This window comes from Brassica napus, chromosome A3, assembly GCF_020379485.1.
Source record: "Brassica napus cultivar Da-Ae chromosome A3, Da-Ae, whole genome shotgun sequence".
NCBI lineage: Eukaryota > Viridiplantae > Streptophyta > Magnoliopsida > Brassicales > Brassicaceae > Brassica > Brassica napus.
Genome location: NC_063436.1, coordinates 24,032,369 through 24,054,717, shown reverse-complemented (window position 1 = coordinate 24,054,717; position 22,349 = coordinate 24,032,369). Strand labels below are relative to the sequence as shown.

The 22,349-nt window shown below is 38.3% G+C and overlaps 1 protein-coding gene, 1 non-coding gene and 1 pseudogene across 2 annotated transcripts; 2 read left to right on the top strand and 1 right to left on the bottom strand.

Moving 5' to 3' along the window:
• Window positions 1-499: 499 nt before the first annotated feature.
• LOC111214478 (phospholipase A1-IIgamma-like) lies at window positions 500-17,073 on the top strand. Its single transcript, XM_048777053.1, has 5 exons — window positions 500-1,088; window positions 3,305-3,663; window positions 13,978-14,361; window positions 15,684-15,913; window positions 16,554-17,073. Exons 1-5 carry the CDS (start codon window positions 500-502, stop codon window positions 16,948-16,950), a joined length of 1,959 nt encoding a protein of 652 aa, XP_048633010.1. The 3' UTR covers window positions 16,951-17,073.
• Window positions 7,153-7,259, bottom strand: LOC125607723. Its single transcript, XR_007338794.1, has one exon. It is a non-coding gene; the product is annotated as a small nucleolar RNA R71 (small nucleolar RNA).
• Window positions 17,074-18,135: 1,062 nt separating the features above from the next.
• Window positions 18,136-20,413, top strand: LOC106440175 (annotated as a pseudogene).
• The last annotated feature ends 1,936 nt before the right edge of the window (window positions 20,414-22,349 follow it).

Sequence of the window (22,349 nt, the reverse complement as noted above, 5' to 3'; positions counted from 1 at the left end):
ACTGAGGACTATTTTTTCACCAAAATGTTCAATACTTTCACATTATACAGCAAGTCTGCAATTATTACCTCGTGTACACTTGGCTTTTGTGTATCTGTACAATCATAACTTATTCTATCATATTCAATTTTTAAATCGAACATATTGTAATGACTTCGGGTGTGTCCACTATAGTTCATGAAACTATCAAAATAATGAAACCCTTAAGTTTGGAAGTGCGTCCTTGGGTATGTTTCAAGGGACCGGCGAGAAGACCTTCAAAAGATTCCAAACTATGCTTATGCTCTTGAGAGGGAGCTTGATAATGCAATCATACAAGATTGTACTTGCATATTCTCACTGTCTCATGTGTATACACTGTTAAGGATACTACAGATCCTAGACTTCAAGTTAGAATATTGTACGTAATATCGTAGGAGTAGAATAAGGAAGTAGCTTTCAATGCTGAGCCCTAGTCGGTTCCTTCTCCTCTGTATATAACTTCCATTGTACAGCATCTATGAATATACAAGTTCTATCAATCTCTTCTCCTCTTATATGGTATCAGAGCGGGTTATACAATCCTGACTCTCTTTTCTTTCTCGATCTTCCTCACCCTCTCATCCCCTTCATTCTTTTCCTCTTATCTTACATTAACTCCATCATGTCCACTACAACGGCAGAGACAGTAGATCTCACACCCGCTACCCTCTTGAACATCAACATGTCGAATGTTACAAAACTGACATCGACAAACTACATGATGTGGAGTCTTCAAGTTTATGCCTTGCTTGAAGGCTATGAACTAGCCGGACATCTCGACGGAACCAACCCACCACCGTCCCCGACAATCACCACCGAAGGAGTCGAAACCACGAATCCTGCCTACGCGCTATGGCGGCGCCAAGACAGACTGATCTTCAGTGGTCTGATTGGCTCCATCGTAGTCTCGATTCAGCCGATTGTCTCCACAGCCAAAACTGCCTCAGACATATGGACCACTCTTGCTGCTACGTACGCCAAACCCAGCAGAGGCCACATCCAGCAACTCCGACTTCAGATCCGTCAATGGAGCAAAGGCACCAAGACCATTGATGAATATATTCAAGGTCTGTACAATGATGTTTGCACGAGTGATCAGATCTGAATGGGCCTTGACACTGACACAGACAGTGTGAGTTGTGAGCATTGGGAAAATGTTAGATACCGGAAAATTCAAACTGTGATCTCAATCTAAATGTGACAATAGGAATTTAGGGCATGATATTAGAAAGAGTTTAGTGATTCAATTCACAATAGATGATGACAAATAGAGAGCAAAATCCAATATATTGCTGCTGAGAAATGATATCCTTTAAAGACAAAGTGCATTTGACCTTTCATCAATCATAGAGGACAAAACGTAGCAAGTAGAGAATAAAAACAATCATAACAAACCAACTATTAAATGTAGAAACTATCCCGGACAAAATGCGAAAATACTTCGACTGGCCAACTCTGATATGTTTCATATGTTTAGTACTTGTATATTAGTAACAACGTGAACAAGTGAGCGGAATTATTAGTATATATATAGACCTCCATGTAATTGAGCTTCCATAGGCAAGAATAAGATAAAGAAATTAAAATATATATAGCAATCCTTAATCCTGATCTCAAATCCTATAATTTATATGTGCATATCAATTTTGAAGATTTTCTACTATATTAAAAGAATATACGATCTTATTCGAATGAAGGTAATAGATTAATAGTTAATCGACCTATTCAAAGCATACAATATGTTAAGGTAGTTTGATCCATGTTTATAAGCAATTGACAGTTAGTGATACCGATGCACACACTAATGCTTTCACGTAATATGATTCATATTCATTATCCAAAAATATTTTTTTTTTGTTTTCTATAGACTATTTTTAAGTAGATATATATATATATATATATATATTCAGTTTTTTCACGGTTTAGCAAATATAGGAGTTTAGCTCAGTACAATTTCAATTTCAGTTTCAATTTAGTTCCTCATAAAGCATATTCTTAAATTCAAGTAATTTTAACACGAAAGTAAACCAATCGTTTTTTGGTTTGGTAGAAATCAATATTCAAATAAAAATGCTCTGTATCGTGTCTCTCCTTTGTTGTATTGAAACATCTTTCTTCTTGTTATTCAGAAAAAAAAAACATATTTCTAAATGACATTTCTATTGTTGTTAAAAAAAAAAATTCCTCTTTAGTTTGGTCACCATTCAAAGTAAAAAAAAAGGAATTGATTATTCTTTGTATGGAGATATGTTAGAGCATGATTAACCCGGATTCTTAATTTGAGGTTTTTAACTCATGATTTGACACTTTTCAGCTAAGAGACGGTTCTTATATCTCTTATTTAAAAGACGGTTCTTATAGCTTTTCTTAGCTAAAAGCTAAGAAAAAATTCTTAGCCAAAGCTAAGGATCTCACCCTAAGATCATGATTAATGGGGAGTTCTTAAGGTGGTGTTCTTAGTAGAATATAATAAACTGTCTCTTAACTTTTAACTAAATAAGATATTTAAGAGTCGTTTCTTAGTTTTTTTAGTTAAAAGTTAAGAGATGGTTTTTTATATTTCATTAAGAACTTTATCTTAAGAATTCTCCATTAATCATGCTCTAAGAATCCGGGTTAATCATGGTCCTGTGTCAGCTTTCCTTAAACGTTAGAAGAATTTATTTTAGATAAATTAAGAAACTGAATCTTTCTGTCTACCAACGAAAATGTATTATATTGAAGTCTCGACAAGGATTGCAACACGCCTCGATTACGCGAACGATTATTTATATCCACCAAAACCGTACTGTATCTCCAACGTTTCCAACATAATTTATCTTCTTCGATCCAGAGAGCTTTTTTTTTGCCAAAATGTGAATTTTCATATTAAATGAAACAGGATTGTAAAAATACAATAGATTTTAATACATACCATAGGTTGCCTTGGCAAAAATAATAACAACAAGGCTAGTTCTAGGCAAAGCTTCCAAATTCATGGAAGATGTTGGTGTTGTTACTCAAAAGCGAGCCAATTTTGCATTAGGTCGCTGAATTTCCGTTGGTGCCGATGTCCCAAAATGATATCTTGGACTTGGCGGTCTATTATCTTGAACACTTGGCCTGGAGAGTTGTTGATGTCGTTGTGTAGTCTTCTGTTCCTTTCGATCCAGACGTTGTAAACCGTTGCTTGAGAGGCAAGGCGTTTGAGTAGTCTCGAGGAGTGAGAGTACCTTATATTAAGCCATTCTGAAAACGCTGTCCAAGTGTGAAACGCTAGCTGCCTAATTCCCAATCTTCGCAGAACCAAACGCCAGAGTTCCTCCGTCCATTTGCATCGCAGGAAAATATGGTCTCTGTTTTCAACAAAAGAATTGCACAAGCAGCAGCAAAGAGACGAAGTGTTTCAGCTTCAAGAGAACAAAGAAGAAGAAGAAAGAAGAGGAGAAAATGATAGTATCTACAGAAATCGCAAAGAGATGGAGAGATCTGAGCGGTCAAAACCATTGGAAAGGGATGCTACAGCCGTTGGATCAAGATCTCTGGGAGTATATCATACATTATGGGGAGATGGCTCAGGCTGGTTATGATACTTTCAATATAAACACTGAATCTAAATTCGCCGGCGCTAGCATTTACTCCAGAAAAGATTTCTTTGCCAAGGTAACACTGGAAAATTTCTTCTTTTAAAAAAAATATAATTTGTTGGTAACTTCTGCTAAAATTAAATTAAATAAAGTACACTACGTTGTAATTGGTAAGCGTTGTCCAAAAAAGATTATAATTAACTAGTAAGCTTGATAAACTACAGAACCTAACATTATTATTTTCTTAGTCTGTCTTTTTTCCACATTCAGTATGGTTTTAACGCTTTATTATATATCTTTGTAGAATCGTGATTTGTGTTTGGGTTAAAAGAATCATGTTAATTCATGTCAAATCTTGAAATAAATAAAAACGATACGAGGAGTAGAATAAACGATTCATTAGTTTAAATAATTTGATTTTTTTAAAATAGAACTGATTGGTTAATGTTCTAGTGTTAGGCTTAGATTTTAATGCTACATAGTTTCATTGTAAGGTTTGGAAAAAAATGACCTCATCAATATTCCAAAAACAAAATATTAGTAATATTTTAAGTATTTTCTTTTTATACAGCTAAAAAGAAGAAGACAAAAAATTTGTAACATCTGTGTAGAACATGGTTCGAAGAAATTTAATGTTTAAAATATATAGCTATAAAAATTCCAAGTTCACTTATTAATCAAGTCTACAATGACTTTAATCATGAAAACAATCTTCTGTAAACTAAGAAGAACATCTATGTAATCTAATAAAATATTTAATGTCTCACTGGCAGAGCCCCTCTGCCCTAAGTGAGTAAGTGAAAGTCAAATAAAGCATTGGCGGGAGTCCTTGTATAAAATGATTAATTTAAGGCCCCAAAGTGCTCAAAAAGGTTGTTACTGTTTGCTTATTACGAATTCAATAAATATTTATAATTTAATTTTTCTTTTATTTTATAATACACTTTCCAATAATTTTTCACCAATAAAATTTAATCAATTCAAATATTTTCATTTAATATTTTTTAAAAGTATAAAAAATATCTTAAATATATAGAAAATCTATTTTTGTGGAACAAGTAAAAAATCGAAAACATCTTACTTTCATTACGGAAGGAACAATAAACATTTATTTTCAATATTAGGACGTCGTATGTTTCGAACATCCATCTTGGGATTAATTTTCTTTTATAAGTATATAGAGCATGTGCAGTTGCAGAAAAAATGAATTTCTGAACATAATTAATACTTATTAAAAAAATAAAAGGATGAGAAAGAATGTAAAAAAAAGTAAGAATGTACAATTTTCAAAAGCTCTTCTGTCATTTGGCAATTTCTGAATGGTAGAATTTCTTTTTAACATTTAAATTAAATGCTCACAAATAATCATACTTAAATACTAATATAATAATTATTAGAGACTGATATCTTGCATATTTACATTGTTTTATCCATTTATTCATGTGCATTTTCATCATATAGATTAGGACTTAGCCATGTCTAGGTTGCATTTTGCATGCATATGTCTCTATCAGGTATTTGAGTACCACATGGAGTTTCTGGAGACATTTGGGTGCATTTGGAGCTCAAAAGGAGGTGATTAGAGTGATCTTTGGACGAGCACTGCCGGAGCGACCTCTCGGAGCGACGGCATGAGGTCGCTGTGCACCACATCCCGGAGCGACTCATCCAGAGCGACTGCACAAGGTCGCTCGCGTTTTCACGTCTGGAGACACACATTTACACCTCGGAGCGACCTTCCAGAGCGACGTGCTGAAGTCGCTCCCGAAGCTCAGAGCGACCATACCAGAGCGACAGGGAGAAGTCGCTCGCGTTTTCATCACCCGGAGACGCGAGAACGAGCCCGGAGCGACCTCTCGCAGCGACACAGCGAGGTCGCTCCCGAAGCCTGGAGCGACTTGTCGGAGCGACGGGCTGAGGTCGCTCCGTGTTTTGTTTCTGCTCGAACTTGTGATTTCTCAAGGGCATTTTGGTCATTTCATTATGCACGTTTTTATTTTCTAAACCTATGTTTTATTACTCTGTAAGCCACCAGGAGGCACATCATCTTTGTTCTTAGAAAAACCACCAAAAACCTTTGGAAAGTGATCTCTTTGAATCAATTGATCAATTTTGTTATTGAAATTCTGTGTTCCTTTTATTTCCTGTATTTCTCTACATGATTAATCTGAAAACCAATATGGGTTTAAGAGGAATCATGGAGATTAGTGAGTAATCACCTTTTGAATTCATGGGTTAGGGAGATTAAGGGTGATTAGGTTAGTTCTAGGATGTTTTAGTGTAGATCATTCTTGTTCTTTGCTAGTAGAGTATTCATAATGCATCTTCTGAGTTGGCCACTCAAAAGTTGATCAATAGACATTTCCCACCCAAAAGGTGTTTGATGAAATGCCTGAGACAACTCTCCTAGGCTTTTAGTATACTTTGCCAAAGACATTTGTTGTTAAAGATGCTAAGATAGCTAATAGACTTGTTAGTAATGATTGCTTTCATATTATTCAACCAAAGACATTTGATGTTTGAGATATGTTAGCAAATGAGCATTCATCTAGACATAGAGCTTGCTTAGAATTGTGTCTAGGCTTAAGGTTGATAGTTTGATTGATCATTTGCCATCCTTAGTTCGATACTTGATCACCCAAGGTCTAATCCCTATGCCCATGAGTTCTCTTTTCCCTTAGTCAAGAAAGTATCATTCTGTTATTGCTTTCTAGTTTAGTAGTAGTTTAAAACCCATCTAAATCATTGGTTGCACTTAGATTAAGTGAGTACTTGCATTCTCAATGCTTTGATATCCCTCAGAACTGGTTCGACAATCTTCTATACTACAACATTTGTCTTAGGAGCCTTGAAAACTCCTAACATCAAATTGGCGTCGTTGCCAAATTCTGAGTAGATTTAAACATTGAGATTTAGTCAATTGCTTGAGACTAAGTCATTTTTATTTTCTTTTGTTACTGACTCTTCTTCACCTCCCTTTAATCTACAGGTGTATGAACTTGAGGAGCAGGAGTCCATCAAACCAGTTCCAAGAGCAGCAGACATCAGGGTTTTAGAGAGAGAGTGTGCTAGAAAGAGAAGAGTAGAAGAACATCAGGCTCAATTGCAGAGACTGAACACTGACATGGGAGACGTTCATCAAGAAGATGCAGGCGTCAATGGCGCTAACAACAATGGCCCACCTAACCAACAGCGAGCAGCTCGACCCATTGGCACTTACGACCGTCCAAACATTCATGGTCATAGATTGGGAATCCGAGCACCCGCTGTGGCAGCCAACAACTTTGAGATCAAGTCAGGACTCCTCAACGTGATCGAGAACAACAAGTATCATGGCTTGGCTCTAGAGGATCTATTTGATCACTTGGACAGGTTCGACAGCTATTGTGGGTTGTCAAAAACCAATGGTGTGTCCGAAGATGCCTTAAAGCTCAAGCTATTCCCTTTCTCTTTGGGAGATAAGGCACGTCAGTGGGAGAAGTCTCTACCCAGCGACTCCATTACCACTTGGGATGACTGCAAGAAAGCATTCTTGGAAAAGTTCTTCTCTACTTCAAGAACTGCTAAGCTGAGAAACGAGATCTCCAGCTTTCAACAGAAGGGCTTGGAAGGTTTCAGTGAAGCCTGGGAGAGATTCAAGGGCTATCAAGCTCAATGCCCACACCATGGTTTCTCTAAGGAGAGCTTGCTGAGCACATTCTACCGTGGTGCTCTCCCTAAGTACAGAGCCAGACTGGATACAGCTAGTAATGGGTTCTTCTTGGGGAGAACTGAGGAGGATGCAGAGGAGCTGGTTGACAACATGGTTAAGAGTGATGCAGTCTACAGTGGAGACCACGACAGAAGCAGTAGAACTGAGGATAAGCAGACGAGGAAAGAGATCAAAGCTTTGGAAGACAAGATCGACCTACTCATTGCTGAAAAAGCAACCCAAGAGCAGCTGAAGTTTGTTGGTAACTCCAAGCAGGAAGATCCACTTGCTGTCAATGAGGTTGAGGGTTTGGAAGGTCAAGAGGAGTTGTGTTTCATTAACAACAATGGTAGCTGGTACAAAAAGGAGCCCAACTTTCAGTACAACAACTACCAACAGAAATCCTATCCCAACAACCAACAGAGTGGTTATCCGCCTAGAAATAACCAGCAAGGCAGCTATCAGCCTCAGCAAAACCCCTCGTCTGGTTCCTCTGCTCCTCAAGAGAGCAGCACTGATACCTTACTGAAACAAATCTTGGAGTCTCAGACTAGAAGTGAGAAGCAAGTTGGTTATGAGTTGAAGAACCTTCATTCCAAGATTGATGGGAGCTACAATGAGCTCAACAACAAATTCTCACACCTTGCTTCTACAGTCAGGAATTTAGAGAATCAATTTGCTTCCATGAACACTCACCAGAATCGCCAGCAAGGATCTCTACCTGGAAAGTCTGACCAAAATCCCAAGGAGGCCAAAGCTATCACCCTTAGGAGTGGTAAGCAGTTACCTCCTAGAACCTTCACCAAGGATGCTGAGAAACTAGGTGAGGGGGTTGCCATCAACATAGATGATGAAGTGGTGATTGTTGATGAGAAGATCAATGATGAGATCTTGGAGAAGATAGTGGAAGCCAAAGGTAAAGGAAAGGTTGGGGAAGAGAAGAAGACAGTAAAGGATGGTGAAGTTGTTACTCCAGCAAGTGAAAGTTCTTTTGTTCCTCCTCCATATGAACCCAAACTTCCATTCCCTGGTAGATTCAAGAAGCAGCTGCTAGAGAAGTACAAGGCTCTGTTTGAGAAGCAAATGAGTGAAGCTCAGGTTGCAATGCCCATCATCGATGCTTTCATGTTGATTCCTCAATACAACAATTTCCTGAAAGATGTTGTAGCTGCAAAGAAGAAGGAGATGGAAGGCATGATGATTCTTACCCATGAGTGCAATGCCATCATCCAGAGGCTTGATGTTCCAGAGAAATTAGAGGACCCAGGAAGCTTCACACTACCTTGTGCTCTTGGACCTATGGTATTTGAGAAAAGTCTCTGCGATTTGGGAGCTAGTGTCAGCTTGATGCCTTTGTCTGTTGCAAAGAAACTTGGATTCACTCAGTACAAGAAGTGTAGACTCTCTCTGGTGTTAGCTGATCGTTCAGTGAAGTACCCTGTGGGCATCTTAGAGGACCTCCCTGTGAAGATTGGAAGGTATGAGATACCTACAGATTTTGTGGTGCTTGAGATGGGTGAGGAGGCTCAAGATCCATTGATTCTAGGAAGGCCATTCTTAGCTACAGCAGGAGCTATTGTTAATGTGAAGGAGGGCACGATTGATCTCCATTTGGGTAAAGAGAACATCCTCCACTTTGACATCAAGGGGAAAATGAGGAAACCAACTGTGTTCGGGCAAGCCTTCTACATTGAAGAGATGGGCACTCCTGCTGATGAGCACCTTGAAGAGTTACCACCTGAGGACGACGAGGAGGGAGCATCTCCCTCTACTCATTCCCCATAGAAGGTAACCCACCACACTCCCTTGTATATACCATTTCATTTTTTGCATATTAGTCTTCTTTTCGGTATCTCTCTCTACTTGACGACACAGAGACTGTGTAACTCAAGTTTGGGGGAGGTACCAAGTATTTGATCATGTTTGCTTTGATGTTGTTTCATTGAGTCATGCATTGCATACCTATTTGCATAAAAAAAAACCAATCATTTAGTTTGCATCATTTGCATTTTTAGGAGAGTCTAGAGCATATAGGTTGCATTCACTTGCATTGGGAGCAATGATTTTGAATGCCTTGTAAAGAACACTACGTTGCACCTGAGTAGCTTTTGCACCTCTCAAAAAGACTTGTATGTTTCGAGCCTTGAAAACTCTTCCTGAAACTTGTTGATTGCTTAAACTCAGTCTTTGAAGCCAACTACAACCTTATTTGAACTGAACGAACTTAATGCTTCTTGCTCATGGTCCCTTGTGTACTGAGTCATGGCTATACACACTTGAGTTGTCACATCTTTTATACCAATCTTTTTTTGACAAACTCTAGTGGTAGACCACTCCCAAAACCTTTTCCTCCTTTTAAGCTTTCATTGTTTGATGAGTGAGGCCTTTTTCGGAAAGTCTTACATGTGCATAATGTTGAGAGTATCGGGAACGACAATGCTTGATCTTCATTCTTGCTAGATTGGACACTCTATTGTCTAGCTATAGGTGGGGGTGAGTGTTGTGATTATGATTTGGGAGAAATGAAAAAGAAAAGAATAGACTCTTTGTGCTTAAGTGAATTGTTTTATTGGGACCAGTATAGAAGCCTCTAGCTCAAGTTTTGAAAAGTCTTGGCCCCCAGCCTAAAAAAAAAAAAAAAAAAAAAAAAAAAAAAAAAAAAAAGAGAAAAGAAAAAAAAAAAAAGAAAAAGAAAGAAAAGGGGGCTAGCAAAGTTGTTAGGAGCTAAGAAATGTTTTGAGGTTGTGAAAATCCCTTGTAGATTTCAAAGAGAAAGAGCTGATGTTTTTAGAATCTTTTGGTGAGAGATGTGAGTTGGGTTTGACATTGGGGAATGATTGTGTAATTGTATGTTTGGGAAAAGGGTAGAACAATTGAGATTGAGCATTGTATGCATGAGTTGATCCCTTTCTTAGATATATTATGTGCAATGTCAAGGCTACTTGTTTCGAGAGTAAACCACTTTAAAGATCATATGTTTTGAACCTCTTGAATCACTTGAATAAAAGCCTTCCCTTACCCAACCAAATGACTTGGACCAACTGACCATTTGCAAGAATTCACCTGATGTTTTGTGCTTAATGAATGTGAGAGTTGGTTGATTTGAATGTGTGGATGCTTGATGATGAGTGTAAGAACAAAAAGAGTTAAGATAGGCCTAGAGAAGCTAGAGTGTAATAAGAGAGTGTGCTAGTTGTGTTTCTTTTGGCTATGTGCTCCCACCTTCAACCTCTCTCCCTATGAGTTCTAGAAAGTTCACTTGAGGACAAGTAAAAGAACAAGTTTGGGGGAGTTGATATCTTGCATATTTACATTGTTTTATCCATTTATTCATGTGCATTTTCATCATATAGATTAGGACTTAGCCATGTCTAGGTTGCATTTTGCATGCATATGTCTCTATCAGGTATTTGAGTACCACATGGAGTTTCTGGAGACATTTGGGTGCATTTGGAGCTCAAAAGGAGGTGATTAGAGTGATCTTTGGACGAGCACTGCCGGAGCGACCTCTCGGAGCGACGGCATGAGGTCGCTGTGCACCACATCCCGGAGCGACTCATCCAGAGCGACTGCACAAGGTCGCTCGCGTTTTCACGTCTGGAGACACACATTTACACCTCGGAGCGACCTTCCAGAGTGACGTGCTGAAGTCGCTCCCGAAGCTCAGAGCGACCATACCAGAGCGACAGGGAGAAGTCGCTCGCGTTTTCATCACCCGGAGACGCGAGAACGAGCCCGGAGCGACCTCTCGCAGCGACACAGCGAGGTCGCTCCCGAAGCCTGGAGCGACTTGTCGGAGCGACGGGCTGAGGTCGCTCCGTGTTTTGTTTCTGCTCGAACTTGTGATTTCTCAAGGGCATTTTGGTCATTTCATTATGCACGTTTTTATTTTCTAAACCTATGTTTTATTACTCTGTAAGCCACCAGGAGGCACATCATCTTTGTTCTTAGAAAAACCACCAAAAACCTTTGGAAAGTGATCTCTTTGAATCAATTGATCATTTTGTTATTGAAATTCTGTGTTCCTTTTATTTCCTGTATTTCTCTACATGATTAATCTGAAATCCAATATGGGTTTAAGAGGAATCATGGAGATTAGTGAGTAATCACCTTTTGAATTCATGGGTTAGGGAGATTAAGGGTGATTAGGTTAGTTCTAGGATGTTTTAGTGTAGATCATTCTTGTTCTTTGCTAGTAGAGTATTCATAATGCATCTTCTGAGTTGGCCACTCAAAAGTTGATCAATAGACATTTCCCACCCAAAAGGTGTTTGATGAAATGCCTGAGACAACTCTCCTAGGCTTTTAGTATACTTTGCCAAAGACATTTGTTGTTAAAGATGCTAAGATAGCTAATAGACTTGTTAGTAATGATTGCTTTCATATTATTCAACCAAAGACATTTGATGTTTGAGATATGTTAGCAAATGAGCATTCATCTAGACATAGAGCTTGCTTAGAATTGTGTCTAGGCTTAAGGTTGATAGTTTGATTGATCATTTGCCATCCTTAGTTCGATACTTGATCACCCAAGGTCTAATCCCTATGCCCATGAGTTCTCTTTTCCCTTAGTCAAGAAAGTATCATTCTGTTATTGCTTTCTAGTTTAGTAGTAGTTTAAAACCCATCTAAATCATTGGTTGCACTTAGATTAAGTGAGTACTTGCATTCTCAGTGCTTTGATATCCCTCAGAACTGGTTCGACAATCTTCTATACTACAACATTTGTCTTAGGAGCCTTGAAAACTCCTAACATCAGAGACTTAGACTGATCCAAAAGGAAAAAGGAAAATATCATGGGTTGCGTGGAATAAAATCACTAAGCCTAAAGCAGGAGGAGGACTAGGGATCAGAGACATACAGACGTTTAACCAAGCTCTACTAGCTAAACAAGCATGGCGCATCCTCACTCAACCTCACAGTCTACTGGCTCGAGTTCTCCTAGGAAAATATTGTCACTCTAAATCTTTCATTGAAAGCAATACTCCAGCAGTGTGTTCTCATGGGTGGAGGAGTATCCTACATGGCAGAGACCTGCTAAAAGGAAATCTAGGGAGAGCAATAGGGAATGGTGAGACCACGAAAGTGTGGAAAGACTCGTGGATTTCTTTGGATTCACAATTAAAACCCTTTGGTCCCATCCCAGAAGAAGCATTGGATCTTACAGTCTCTGATCTACTCACATCAGATATGCAATGGAACCAAGAGAAGATTGAATGTTACCTACCCCTTTTGACGAAGGAGATCCAACTCATACAGCCAAGTCTGTCCAAAGCGGAGGATTCTTTTGTTTGGCAACCACTACCATCTGGTGTGTATACTACTCGCTCAGGTTACTTCTCGGCAACAATGCAGACAGCTACGCTTCCAAACTCAATTGAACCAAGAACCTTTAACTGGATTAAGGATGTTTGGTCTGAAGCTTGTTCACCAAAAATGAAGCTCTTTCTGTGGTCTATCATCCAGAGAGCTCTGCCGCTGGGAGAAAACCTACAGCAACGAGGGATGATTTCAGGATCTTTTTGCAGAAGATGTAACGAGTTAGAAACCGCAAGTCATATCTTCTTCCACTGCCCTTTTGCTCAGGAGGTATGGCAACATATTCCACTAAAGAACGCAGTTCACCTAGCTGCAGAGGCAACGTTTGCGGAGGCAGTTGTGGCTTTCAAACGAGCGATGTGTCTACCACCTACAGGAATCACGTGCACGATTCTCCCTTGGGTTTGTTGGTCTCTTTGGAATGCACGAAACCAATTGATCTTTGAAAACAAAACCCCTTCTCCTATAGAGACTGCATCAAAGGGGATGAGATTAGCAAGGGAATGGATAACAGCACAGCACCCAAGCATATTGAATCCGAAGCTCATACCTCGAACGACAAAACGTACGAACCCAAGAATGGAGGACTCCTCAAGTTCAATTTGCAGAACGGACGCGGCATGGAACCTACAATCGAAGCGGGCGGGACTGGCATGGATCTTCTCTGATACGACTGGGTCCTGGATTAATCAAGGTACAAGAACCATGAAACTGATCAACTCGCCTCTGATTGCGGAAGCTTTAGCTCTCCGATCGGCTCTTCTCTCTGCAGAAGCATTAGGGCTCCCAAAGCTCCGATGTTACTCTGACAACTCAACGCTCATCAGAGCTATCAACACCGACACGCAGGTCAAGGAAATCTATAGTATCATCCAAGATATCAAGCTCATCTCCTCTGCTTTTGTCGCTATTTCCTTTCATCACTTTGCTCGATCTTTGAATGTGGAAGCCGACTGTTTGGCAAAACAATCACTTTCTTCATCTCTGTTTTTGGACCCCTTTGTGGGCTGAACCTGGGCCTGAGGCCTTCTTTTAATTAATGAATGCATGTGTCACAAAAAAAAAAAAAAGAGACTTAGACTGAGAGACTATACAGTAGGGTCAAAACAATTTGGCTTGGAAAAATCAAATTTTTAGTTCTGGATCTGCTTGGTGGTATTTTGTGCCAAAAACTAAGCCTTATTTGTTGCAATGAACAATATTCAGAGTATTGCACATAACATTTTCTTGTTTTCCGTATATTTTCTCGATTCTACTTTTCTGCAATACCACTTCTAGAGTCGAGAAAACATTTATGTAACAAATAAAGAGAGAAGGTTTATTCCTGTTACGCAAGCAACATAAATCAAACCTTTGATTTGATTCTTAAAACACGCACAGGTTGGTTTAGAGAAAGCGCATCCGTATACTAAGTACAAAGTGACCAAGTTTCTATACGCAACATCACATATCCACGTGCCTGAGTCATTCCTATTGTTCCCGTTGTCACGTGAGGGATGGACAAAGGAATCAAACTGGATGGGTTACGTAGCGGTGACAGACGACCAAGGCACTGCGGTTCTTGGCCGAAGAGATATAGTCGTCGCTTGGAGAGGTTCAGTGCAACCACTTGAATGGGTCAATGACTTCGAATTCGGTTTAGTGAACGCCCAAAATATCTTCGGTGAGAAAAATGATCAAGTACAAATCCATCAAGATTGGTACTCAATCTACATGTCTGAGGACGAACGATCACCTTTTAGTAAGGCCAATGCGCGTGATCAGGTTTGTTTATATAGAACCTAATATCCGCCGTCAACTTTATCTCTCCTCTGGTGGTCGGCGAGCCTTCGCCGTCGACCTCCCACCTCTTCCAATATGCTTAAGCTTCAGTCTCTCACCCTTTATCCCTCTGTTCTCGTCGCCTCCTCTTTGCCTATACTCTCTGGATCTCTGCCTGAACGGACCTAAACGGAGGCTTTGTGTGTACCAAGCCTCCCTGGAGAGTAGGCGAGGAGTTCACCAGCAGATTGGACACTGGGTCCTTGCTTTTCTGGTAGAACAAAGAGCCGTTGTCGGATCTGGGTCAGATTCGTTTTCGCAAGGTTTGGCGGAGCAGATCTGGAGCGTCGCTGCCTCCACTGTGCTCCTCTCCCTTCCTGTTGCTCGGTTCCTCTGTTTTCCGGTGTTTCAAGGTGTTGTAGAGCCTCTCCTCAAAGATCATTCTTTCGAGAGCAGTGGAGTTCGAGACACTCCGCCGAGGGCCTCTGTTTTTTAGATCTACATGCCAGCAAATCTCGGTGACACTTCTCTGTCGTCCTGTCTCGTTCGCTGTCTACCGGAGACTTTGAGCTTCGAGGACATGCTCAGTCTGTTCTCCTTTGTACGGTGTTGTTTCAGTAGTCAGTTGTGTCGCCTTGTTCGTTTGGAGCTCCAGCTCCGGTTCTTCAGGCTCTCGCAGGAAGGTGGAGGTGGAAGTGTGCTGCCTCTTTGTCGATAGGAAAGCATCAATTTCTCCGACGCTGTGGCCGGTGTAGGGAGTCAAAAACCACCGCCTGCAGTTCACGAGTTCTCGTTCTTCATCGCTTGCTCTTCCTCTTGTCGGATTGGACCAACAGCCTCATCCTTCTCAATCTTCTGGTTTGTTAGGGAGCGGACTCTCGATGGAGTGATGGCCGGGGCCGGGACGCCTAACCGCCCCCGCCTGTCAAAACATCTGATTCCTCCGGGATCTCATTCGCTCCTGAACTATCCCTTGATCTCAAATCTTTCTTGCAGGTTTCAGCATTAAAGTGTCCTCTGGGTCATACGGGAGTCAATTGCTGTCATGTTGTTCTCCATGTTTCATGTTTTAGCCTTAGTCTTTATTATATTAAGCCTAACAATGTATCTAAGGATCTTTTTTATCTTTTTTTGGGGATTCTTAGATAGCCTTTGCTAGTTCTAGCAGAATTAGATCCAAGCTATTGTATCTCAATGCCATTTCTATGAAATGAATTCACATTTTGTCAAAAAAAAAGGTTTGTTTATATATTACTTAGTAAATGGAAATATACCATATTTGATATTATATTTTGAGAAGTATCTTAGTGAAATTTTTGAAAAAGGTATTGCGAGAGATTGGGAGATTGTTGGAGAAGTATAAGGACGAAGAAGTTAGTATAAGTATATGTGGTCATAGTCTTGGAGCTGCACTCGCCACGCTCAATGCTTCGGATATAGTGGCTAATGGTTATAACCGACCAAAGAGCCGTCCTGACAAATCTTGTCCTGTTACGGCCTTTGTCTTTGCTAGTCCTCGTGTTGGAGATTCTGATTATAGGAAACTCTTCTCCGGGTACGTCCGTCCAATCTATACATATTTACAACAGTATAGTCATCCAATATCCAAATATGACCGTGGTTGACCGAAATATTTTTAAAATTATCCTTTTCATTGATTTTTGATTAGTCGATATTCAGGTTAATTAAATATCCTGGGTAAATGAATTAAAAATTTATGTCAAAATGATCAATATGAAAGAACATATGAATTCAAAAGCACTTGGTAAATATAAGATTCTGGTAAGCATATTTAAGAAGTTAATCTATTACATAATATCTACTAAAATTCAGGATAGTGACATTCGAATGCACATGGAATCATCCATACAAAATAAATATCTACTAAAATTCAGGATAGTGATATTCACATGCACATGGAATCATCCATACACGTTAGGAATTTTTTTTACGAATATATGAATTGATATACTACGATCAAGATAGAAAACCTATAATGAAAAAGATAAAACATTAATAATGACCCTTTAAATTAGATTTAAAATCTGAAGATAAATCATTACGAATCAACATCAAAATTATTAGTATATTCACATTAATACCATAACACGTCCTCGTAAGAAAGTACCGTATACATTTTATGTCTTCTTAGTTCTTACATGCTCGAACATTTTGTTTAATGCAATCAAAAACAGATTGGAAGATCTCCGAGTATTACGGGTAAAGAATCTACCGGACGTAGTTCCGATCTATCCACCATTAGGCTACGCCGAAGTCGGAGAAGAGCTTTCCATTGACACAAGAAAGTCGCAATACATGAAATCTCCAGGAAACTTCGCGACGTTTCACTGCCTAGAATCTTACTTGCATGGCGTTGCGGGGACTCAAGGAACGAGCAAAAGTGACATATTCAGACTTGATGTGAAAAGAGACATTGGACTGGTCAACAAATCAGTCGACGGGCTAACAGACGAATGTATGGTCCCAGGAAATTGGAGGGTTCTTAAAAACAAAGGTATGGTCCAGCAAGACGATGGCTCTTGGGTTTTATTGGACCATGAGATCGATGATAATGAAGATTTTGAATTCTGATTTTATTCATTTATTATTTATTTATTTTTGGGTGTTTTTTTTGCTAAAATTTGGGATGTCGATGATTGGAAAAAACTATATATGTATTTCATCTTTTAAATTTGTACTTTTGTTTGTTTGTTTGTTTGAAGACTTCGTATGTATATATAGCTCGATGATCAAATCGCGTCATATAATCAAACTGTCTACGACTAAAGCAATAATCAACGATCCGTAACTTGTAAACCTAAATAAGTTAAACATGTTGGCTAGCAATTGTCAATGTCACTCTTAATTAATTATATAAAAGAAGTACAGTTTGAAAAGTTCTCTGTCAACTTGCACACCATGTGTAGTCTCACACCGTCACTCCTGAATTAAATGATAGAGAGAGAGAGAGAGAGAGAGAGAGAGAGAGAGAGAGAGAGAGAGAGAGAGAGAGAGAGAGAGAGAGAGAGAGAGAGAGAGAGGGGGGCAAAGATGCCAGAGAACAAAATAGTTGACACAACTAGGTTTTAGGATTTGTTTTTATTTATTACTAGGTCGTTATTGATTGAAATAGTCAGGATTATCGTCATGATATGTTTACCAAGTAAGCTTATCATACATATCAATCTTTTCTCCTCAACATTGTATATCTTTCCATATACTTTTTTCTTCAGGAAATTGAAGGTCTCAATACTTTTTTTGCTCAATACTTCAAAGTACATATCTATCAACGCAGATCCCTACAAAGAGTAATAAAAAAAACCATGAGTGGTTCTTGAGATTTTAAGGGTTGCGAATAATTTTTTTTCTTAAATTAATAAAAAATTTTTTAACAATTTGGAGGCGATGTAGCTTATTCATATCAACTCTTTAAAATTTGTGAACAAAGCTGATATTTAATTTGGATATGCGCAATACCAACCATATGTAACCAGATTATGTTAATGGTTAATACTTAAAATTCTTAGTAAATTAGGTATCTCCATATGGTATGACATAAATTTGTTATATCAAAGGTTTTTTTGTGCTAATCAGTTGCATTTGACATATTCAGAGCTTCCAAGTCAGAGTCAAACGAAGACGAATAATGTACAACTCATATGGTATTGTCTTCAAAGAGAAAGAGAAAACGACGTGAAAACGAAGCTTTTGTTCTAGTCAATGATGAAAATTTGAATATGGCGATACCAAACAATTATATAAACTATAAAGAGGCATACTCTTCATGAAGCCATAACAAGCCATAATACAAGATAAGCAGAGTTTACTTTACTATCCTTGCATCTCAAGTCATCTTTTAAAAAAAGCTCCTTAAACCAGCAAAAGAGAAAGAAAAAATGGAAAACGCTTCGACTGTGAGATTCTCTAGCTGTCGAGGAGTTGCGTTTGAGATAAAACCTCATGCAAACCCTTTCGCTGTCGATCCAACTGATCAAAACCGCAACGCAAACGCTATACCCGAAAGTAGAAGGTTTCGACTTCCATGGGATTTCATGAGAAACGCCTCAAAAGTTTTCCCTTCGTCCATGCAACACTCTATGAGCCGAGCCAGCAGCCATTTCTGCGACTTAGACACCGACAACGAGGAGGAGGAGGAGGAAGAAAGAGACAGTCTTTACTACTTAGAAGAAGGTGGAATCAAGGAAGGAGACGAACAACACAGTGAAAACGACGAGAAGGCAATCCTTGCTTCTTCCGCAAGCAAACACAGTGAGAAACCGCAGCAAACGCCTATTCCAAAGAAACGCGCTTCAAGACTATCAATCATACTTCTTGATCAAGGCTTATTCACCGTTTACAAACGCCTCTTCGTCGTTTCGTTGCTTCTAAACATCCTAGCTCTCGTCCTCGCAGCCACGGGACACTTCACTTACGCTAGAAACAGAGCATCTCTGTTTTCAATCGCAAACATTCTCGCCCTAACTCTCTGCAGAAGCGAAGCCTTCTTGAGACTCGTGTTCTACCTAACCGTGAACATCCTCGGACACTCCTTTGTCCCTCTCCGCATCAAACTCGCGGTCACGTCGCTCTTACAAAGCCTCGGGGGTATCCACAGCGGCTGCGGCGTTTCCTCAATCGCTTGGCTCGTCTACGCTTTGGTTCTCACTCTTAAAGACAGGGACAACGCTTCAACAGCGATCATCGCGGTTGCGTCCGCGATTCTCTCTCTCCTCTGCCTCACTTCCTTAGCCGCGTTTCCACTTGTTCGTCATCTACACCACAACGTCTTCGAACGTGTCCACAGATTCGCTGGCTGGTCTGCTTTAGGTCTTGTCTGGGCGTTTGTAGTTCTGACGATATCCTACGATCCAATTTCAAGATCTTACACCGACGATCTCGCCTCGAAGCTGATCAAAACGCAAGAGTTTTGGTTCACGTTAGCGATCACAGTCGCGATTTTGCTCCCTTGGTTGACTGTGAGACGCGTTCCAGTTGATGTTTCATCTCTCTCGGGCCATGCGTCGCTGATAAAGTTTAGAGGAGGCGTCAAGTCAGGGATCTTGGGTCGGATCAGTCCATCTCCGTTGTCGGAATGGCATGCTTTTGGGATCATCTCTGATGGGAAGACATCGCATATGATGTTAGCTGGTGCTGTCGGCGACTTCACCAAGTCTTTAGTCTCGAAACCTCCTAGTCACTTGTGGGTCCGTACGGTTCACTTTGCTGGCTTACCTTATCTGGTTAACTTGTATGACAAGGTAAATTAATTTTCTCTTAAACTTATAATTTAACTGGTTTAGAAATTTCAACAGGTTATTTATTGGATATTTGACAATTTTAAATAGATTTTTTAAATTAATTTACAAAAGAAAAATAAATCCGCCGACATACCAGCTGAGCATTAATAGCTCTGAATATATTTTTGTAGGATTTTTATTTTGCACTTATATTTGTAGAAACTAGACTAGGCAAAAATATTGTGAAAAAACGTTGATGATTAACAAAATTATAAGTTTAATAAAGCTGTTATTATTAAGTTTTGTGTTTTTTTTTTCCAACTGAAATACCATTACAAATTTAATGTATCATATATATTTTTTACAGGTGTTACTTGTAGCGACCGGTTCAGGGATTTGTGTATTTTTATCGTTTCTCATGCAGCAGAGTAAGGCCGAGGTATACTTGATATGGGTGGCTAAAGGATTAGATGATAATTTCGGGACAGAGATTGTGAATAGGATTAGAGATTATCCTCATCAAGACAGGATCATAGTTCACGATACTGCGATTCTAGGGCGACCTAACGTGTCTGAAATGACCGTGAAAGCTTCCAAGAAGTTTGGAGCTCAAGTTGTGATAGTTACGAGCAATCCTGAAGGAAGTCGTGACGTTGTTAATGCTTGTAAGGCTTCTGGTGTTCCTGCTTTTGGTCCCATTTGGGATTCTTAGATTACTGTTTCATTTTAGCTTTTCTGATAATTTATTCTTTGTCTCGCATGCAAAATGATGTAAAAGATTTGTGCTTCGTAATATAAATGTATACTATTAAGATTTACGAGTTGATAGCAAAAAAAGGAACATACAATACGACGGACTCATGTGCATGTAAAAAGTTAATATGAGTTGGTTAGCTTTACTTTTGAGTCAAGTAGTTGTTATATATAGGAAGAGTTTGACGCGAGAGTTTGACTATATAATATATACAATCAAACAGTGATACTTTGACTTAGTTCTCGTATATACAATATTTGACCAATTCGTAATCCATAATATCTGAGGTTTTATTTTTCAAAAACGTTCTTTTGCAGAACTTTTTTTTGGCACACATGTTCTTTTAGTTTACCATTCATTTGTTAAGATATTTTATTTTGGTTGTCTATTATAGAGGAAAAAGTTAACAAATCAACAAGTACGGTCCTAGCTAGAATCATTGATTAATTAGTTTGTCAAAATTCGAAGAGATGAATACGAAAGCAAAAACTTAGGAAACTTATCTCAGAGTAGTCCAAACTCAAATATAATAGTCAACAACAAATTGTTGTTTTATCGTTAAGAATAAGAAATGGATAATCATACACAACAAATTGATTGTTTTATATACCTCTAAACTCTGGACTCATGGACGCTTCGCAGCCGATGATAGTCTGAAGTTTAGTCTTTCATATGGGCAAAGATTGAAGCGTCTCACATCAATACTATTAAAAGAGAAGAAGTCCTAAAAATCTACTTAAAACAAGTCATAATTGGACCATTTCATTTAACTAGAATTCCTATTATTTCTCATACTACTAACTTCATTATTCTTCACTAAAGACAAATTAGTCATAAAAAATGATACTAACATAATTCTCTACATATACATTTACTATATACACATTATTCCATCATAATTATTTTGTGTTATTATTAAATAATGTCCACCCTATATTTGTAATGATTACTTGTGATTTATTTAATAGTAAATATCTTTGGAGACTATAAACATAATACAATATCCATTGTAAAAAAAATTGCATCTTTTATAGAGATCAACCATTATTTTATACCAACCTTATTAACTAAATTGATATCATTAACCATGTTATATATATGGACACTTCAGCATTATCATTCACAAACTAAAGGATGTTTGTCACAACTTAATATTCCAAATTGGTTGTATTATTTAATACTAAACCAGTTCTTATACGAATCCATATATATGATTATGGTCTACATAAAACCGGTTCAATCTTTCCATCTGCTATATTTTCAAAAAATTGCTATTTATCTTTGGTTCTGTTAAATATTTAGTCTAACTAATTATAAATCGGTTAGTGATAACTTCTAAAAACTTTGAAAACACATAGTTATGTATTAACACTATATCGATACTTTAAAATAGGTTAGCAGTAGAATTGTGTTTTAGAACAAAATTTACTTATTTTAAAACATAATATTATTTTGAAAATAGTTTTGATACTATGTGTTATATTAAACATAGTTATATATATTTTAAATAAATAATTATATACATAATTTATACTTTTGGTTAACTAATTTATTTATCAACCAAATAAAAATATTCAGGTAATTCAAGTTTTCGGGTTATCCGGTTTATAAATAGAATTTTTATGATATTTGGTTATTTAAAATTGAATGTAATTAATATTTTTAAATATATAATTTTTATTTGAAAATTCAGGTACTCATTTGGTTCTCGGTTTGGTTTTAATTTTTCAGTCATAGATATATGGTTTGCTCTATTATTTATGCAATTCAGTTCAATTTTGGTTTTTCAGTTTAGTACGGATTGGTCTGTGTTTTTGGATAAATGTGCTCAAATTTATACATTATCTTATATAGAAATTTGTTTAAAATATATTTAATTACAAAAACAAACCCGCGCTTTTCAAGCGCCGGTCAAAATCTAGTTTTCTTTTAATACAGAAGAAAAACAAAAGAAACACATCTTGTTCCTAACAAGATAACATGTACATAATTTGCCAGAA

Excerpts from the sequence above, each read along its gene's own strand:
- LOC111214478 (XM_048777053.1), top strand. The coding sequence starts at position 500 with ATGAATATACAAGTTCTATCAATCTCTTCTCCTCTTATATGGTATCAG. Across the intron at positions 1,089-3,304 it reads CATTGATGAATATATTCAAG|AACCAAACGCCAGAGTTCCT; the intron begins GTCTGTACAATG and ends CAATCTTCGCAG. Across the intron at positions 3,664-13,977 it reads GAAAAGATTTCTTTGCCAAG|GTTGGTTTAGAGAAAGCGCA; the intron begins GTAACACTGGAA and ends AAACACGCACAG.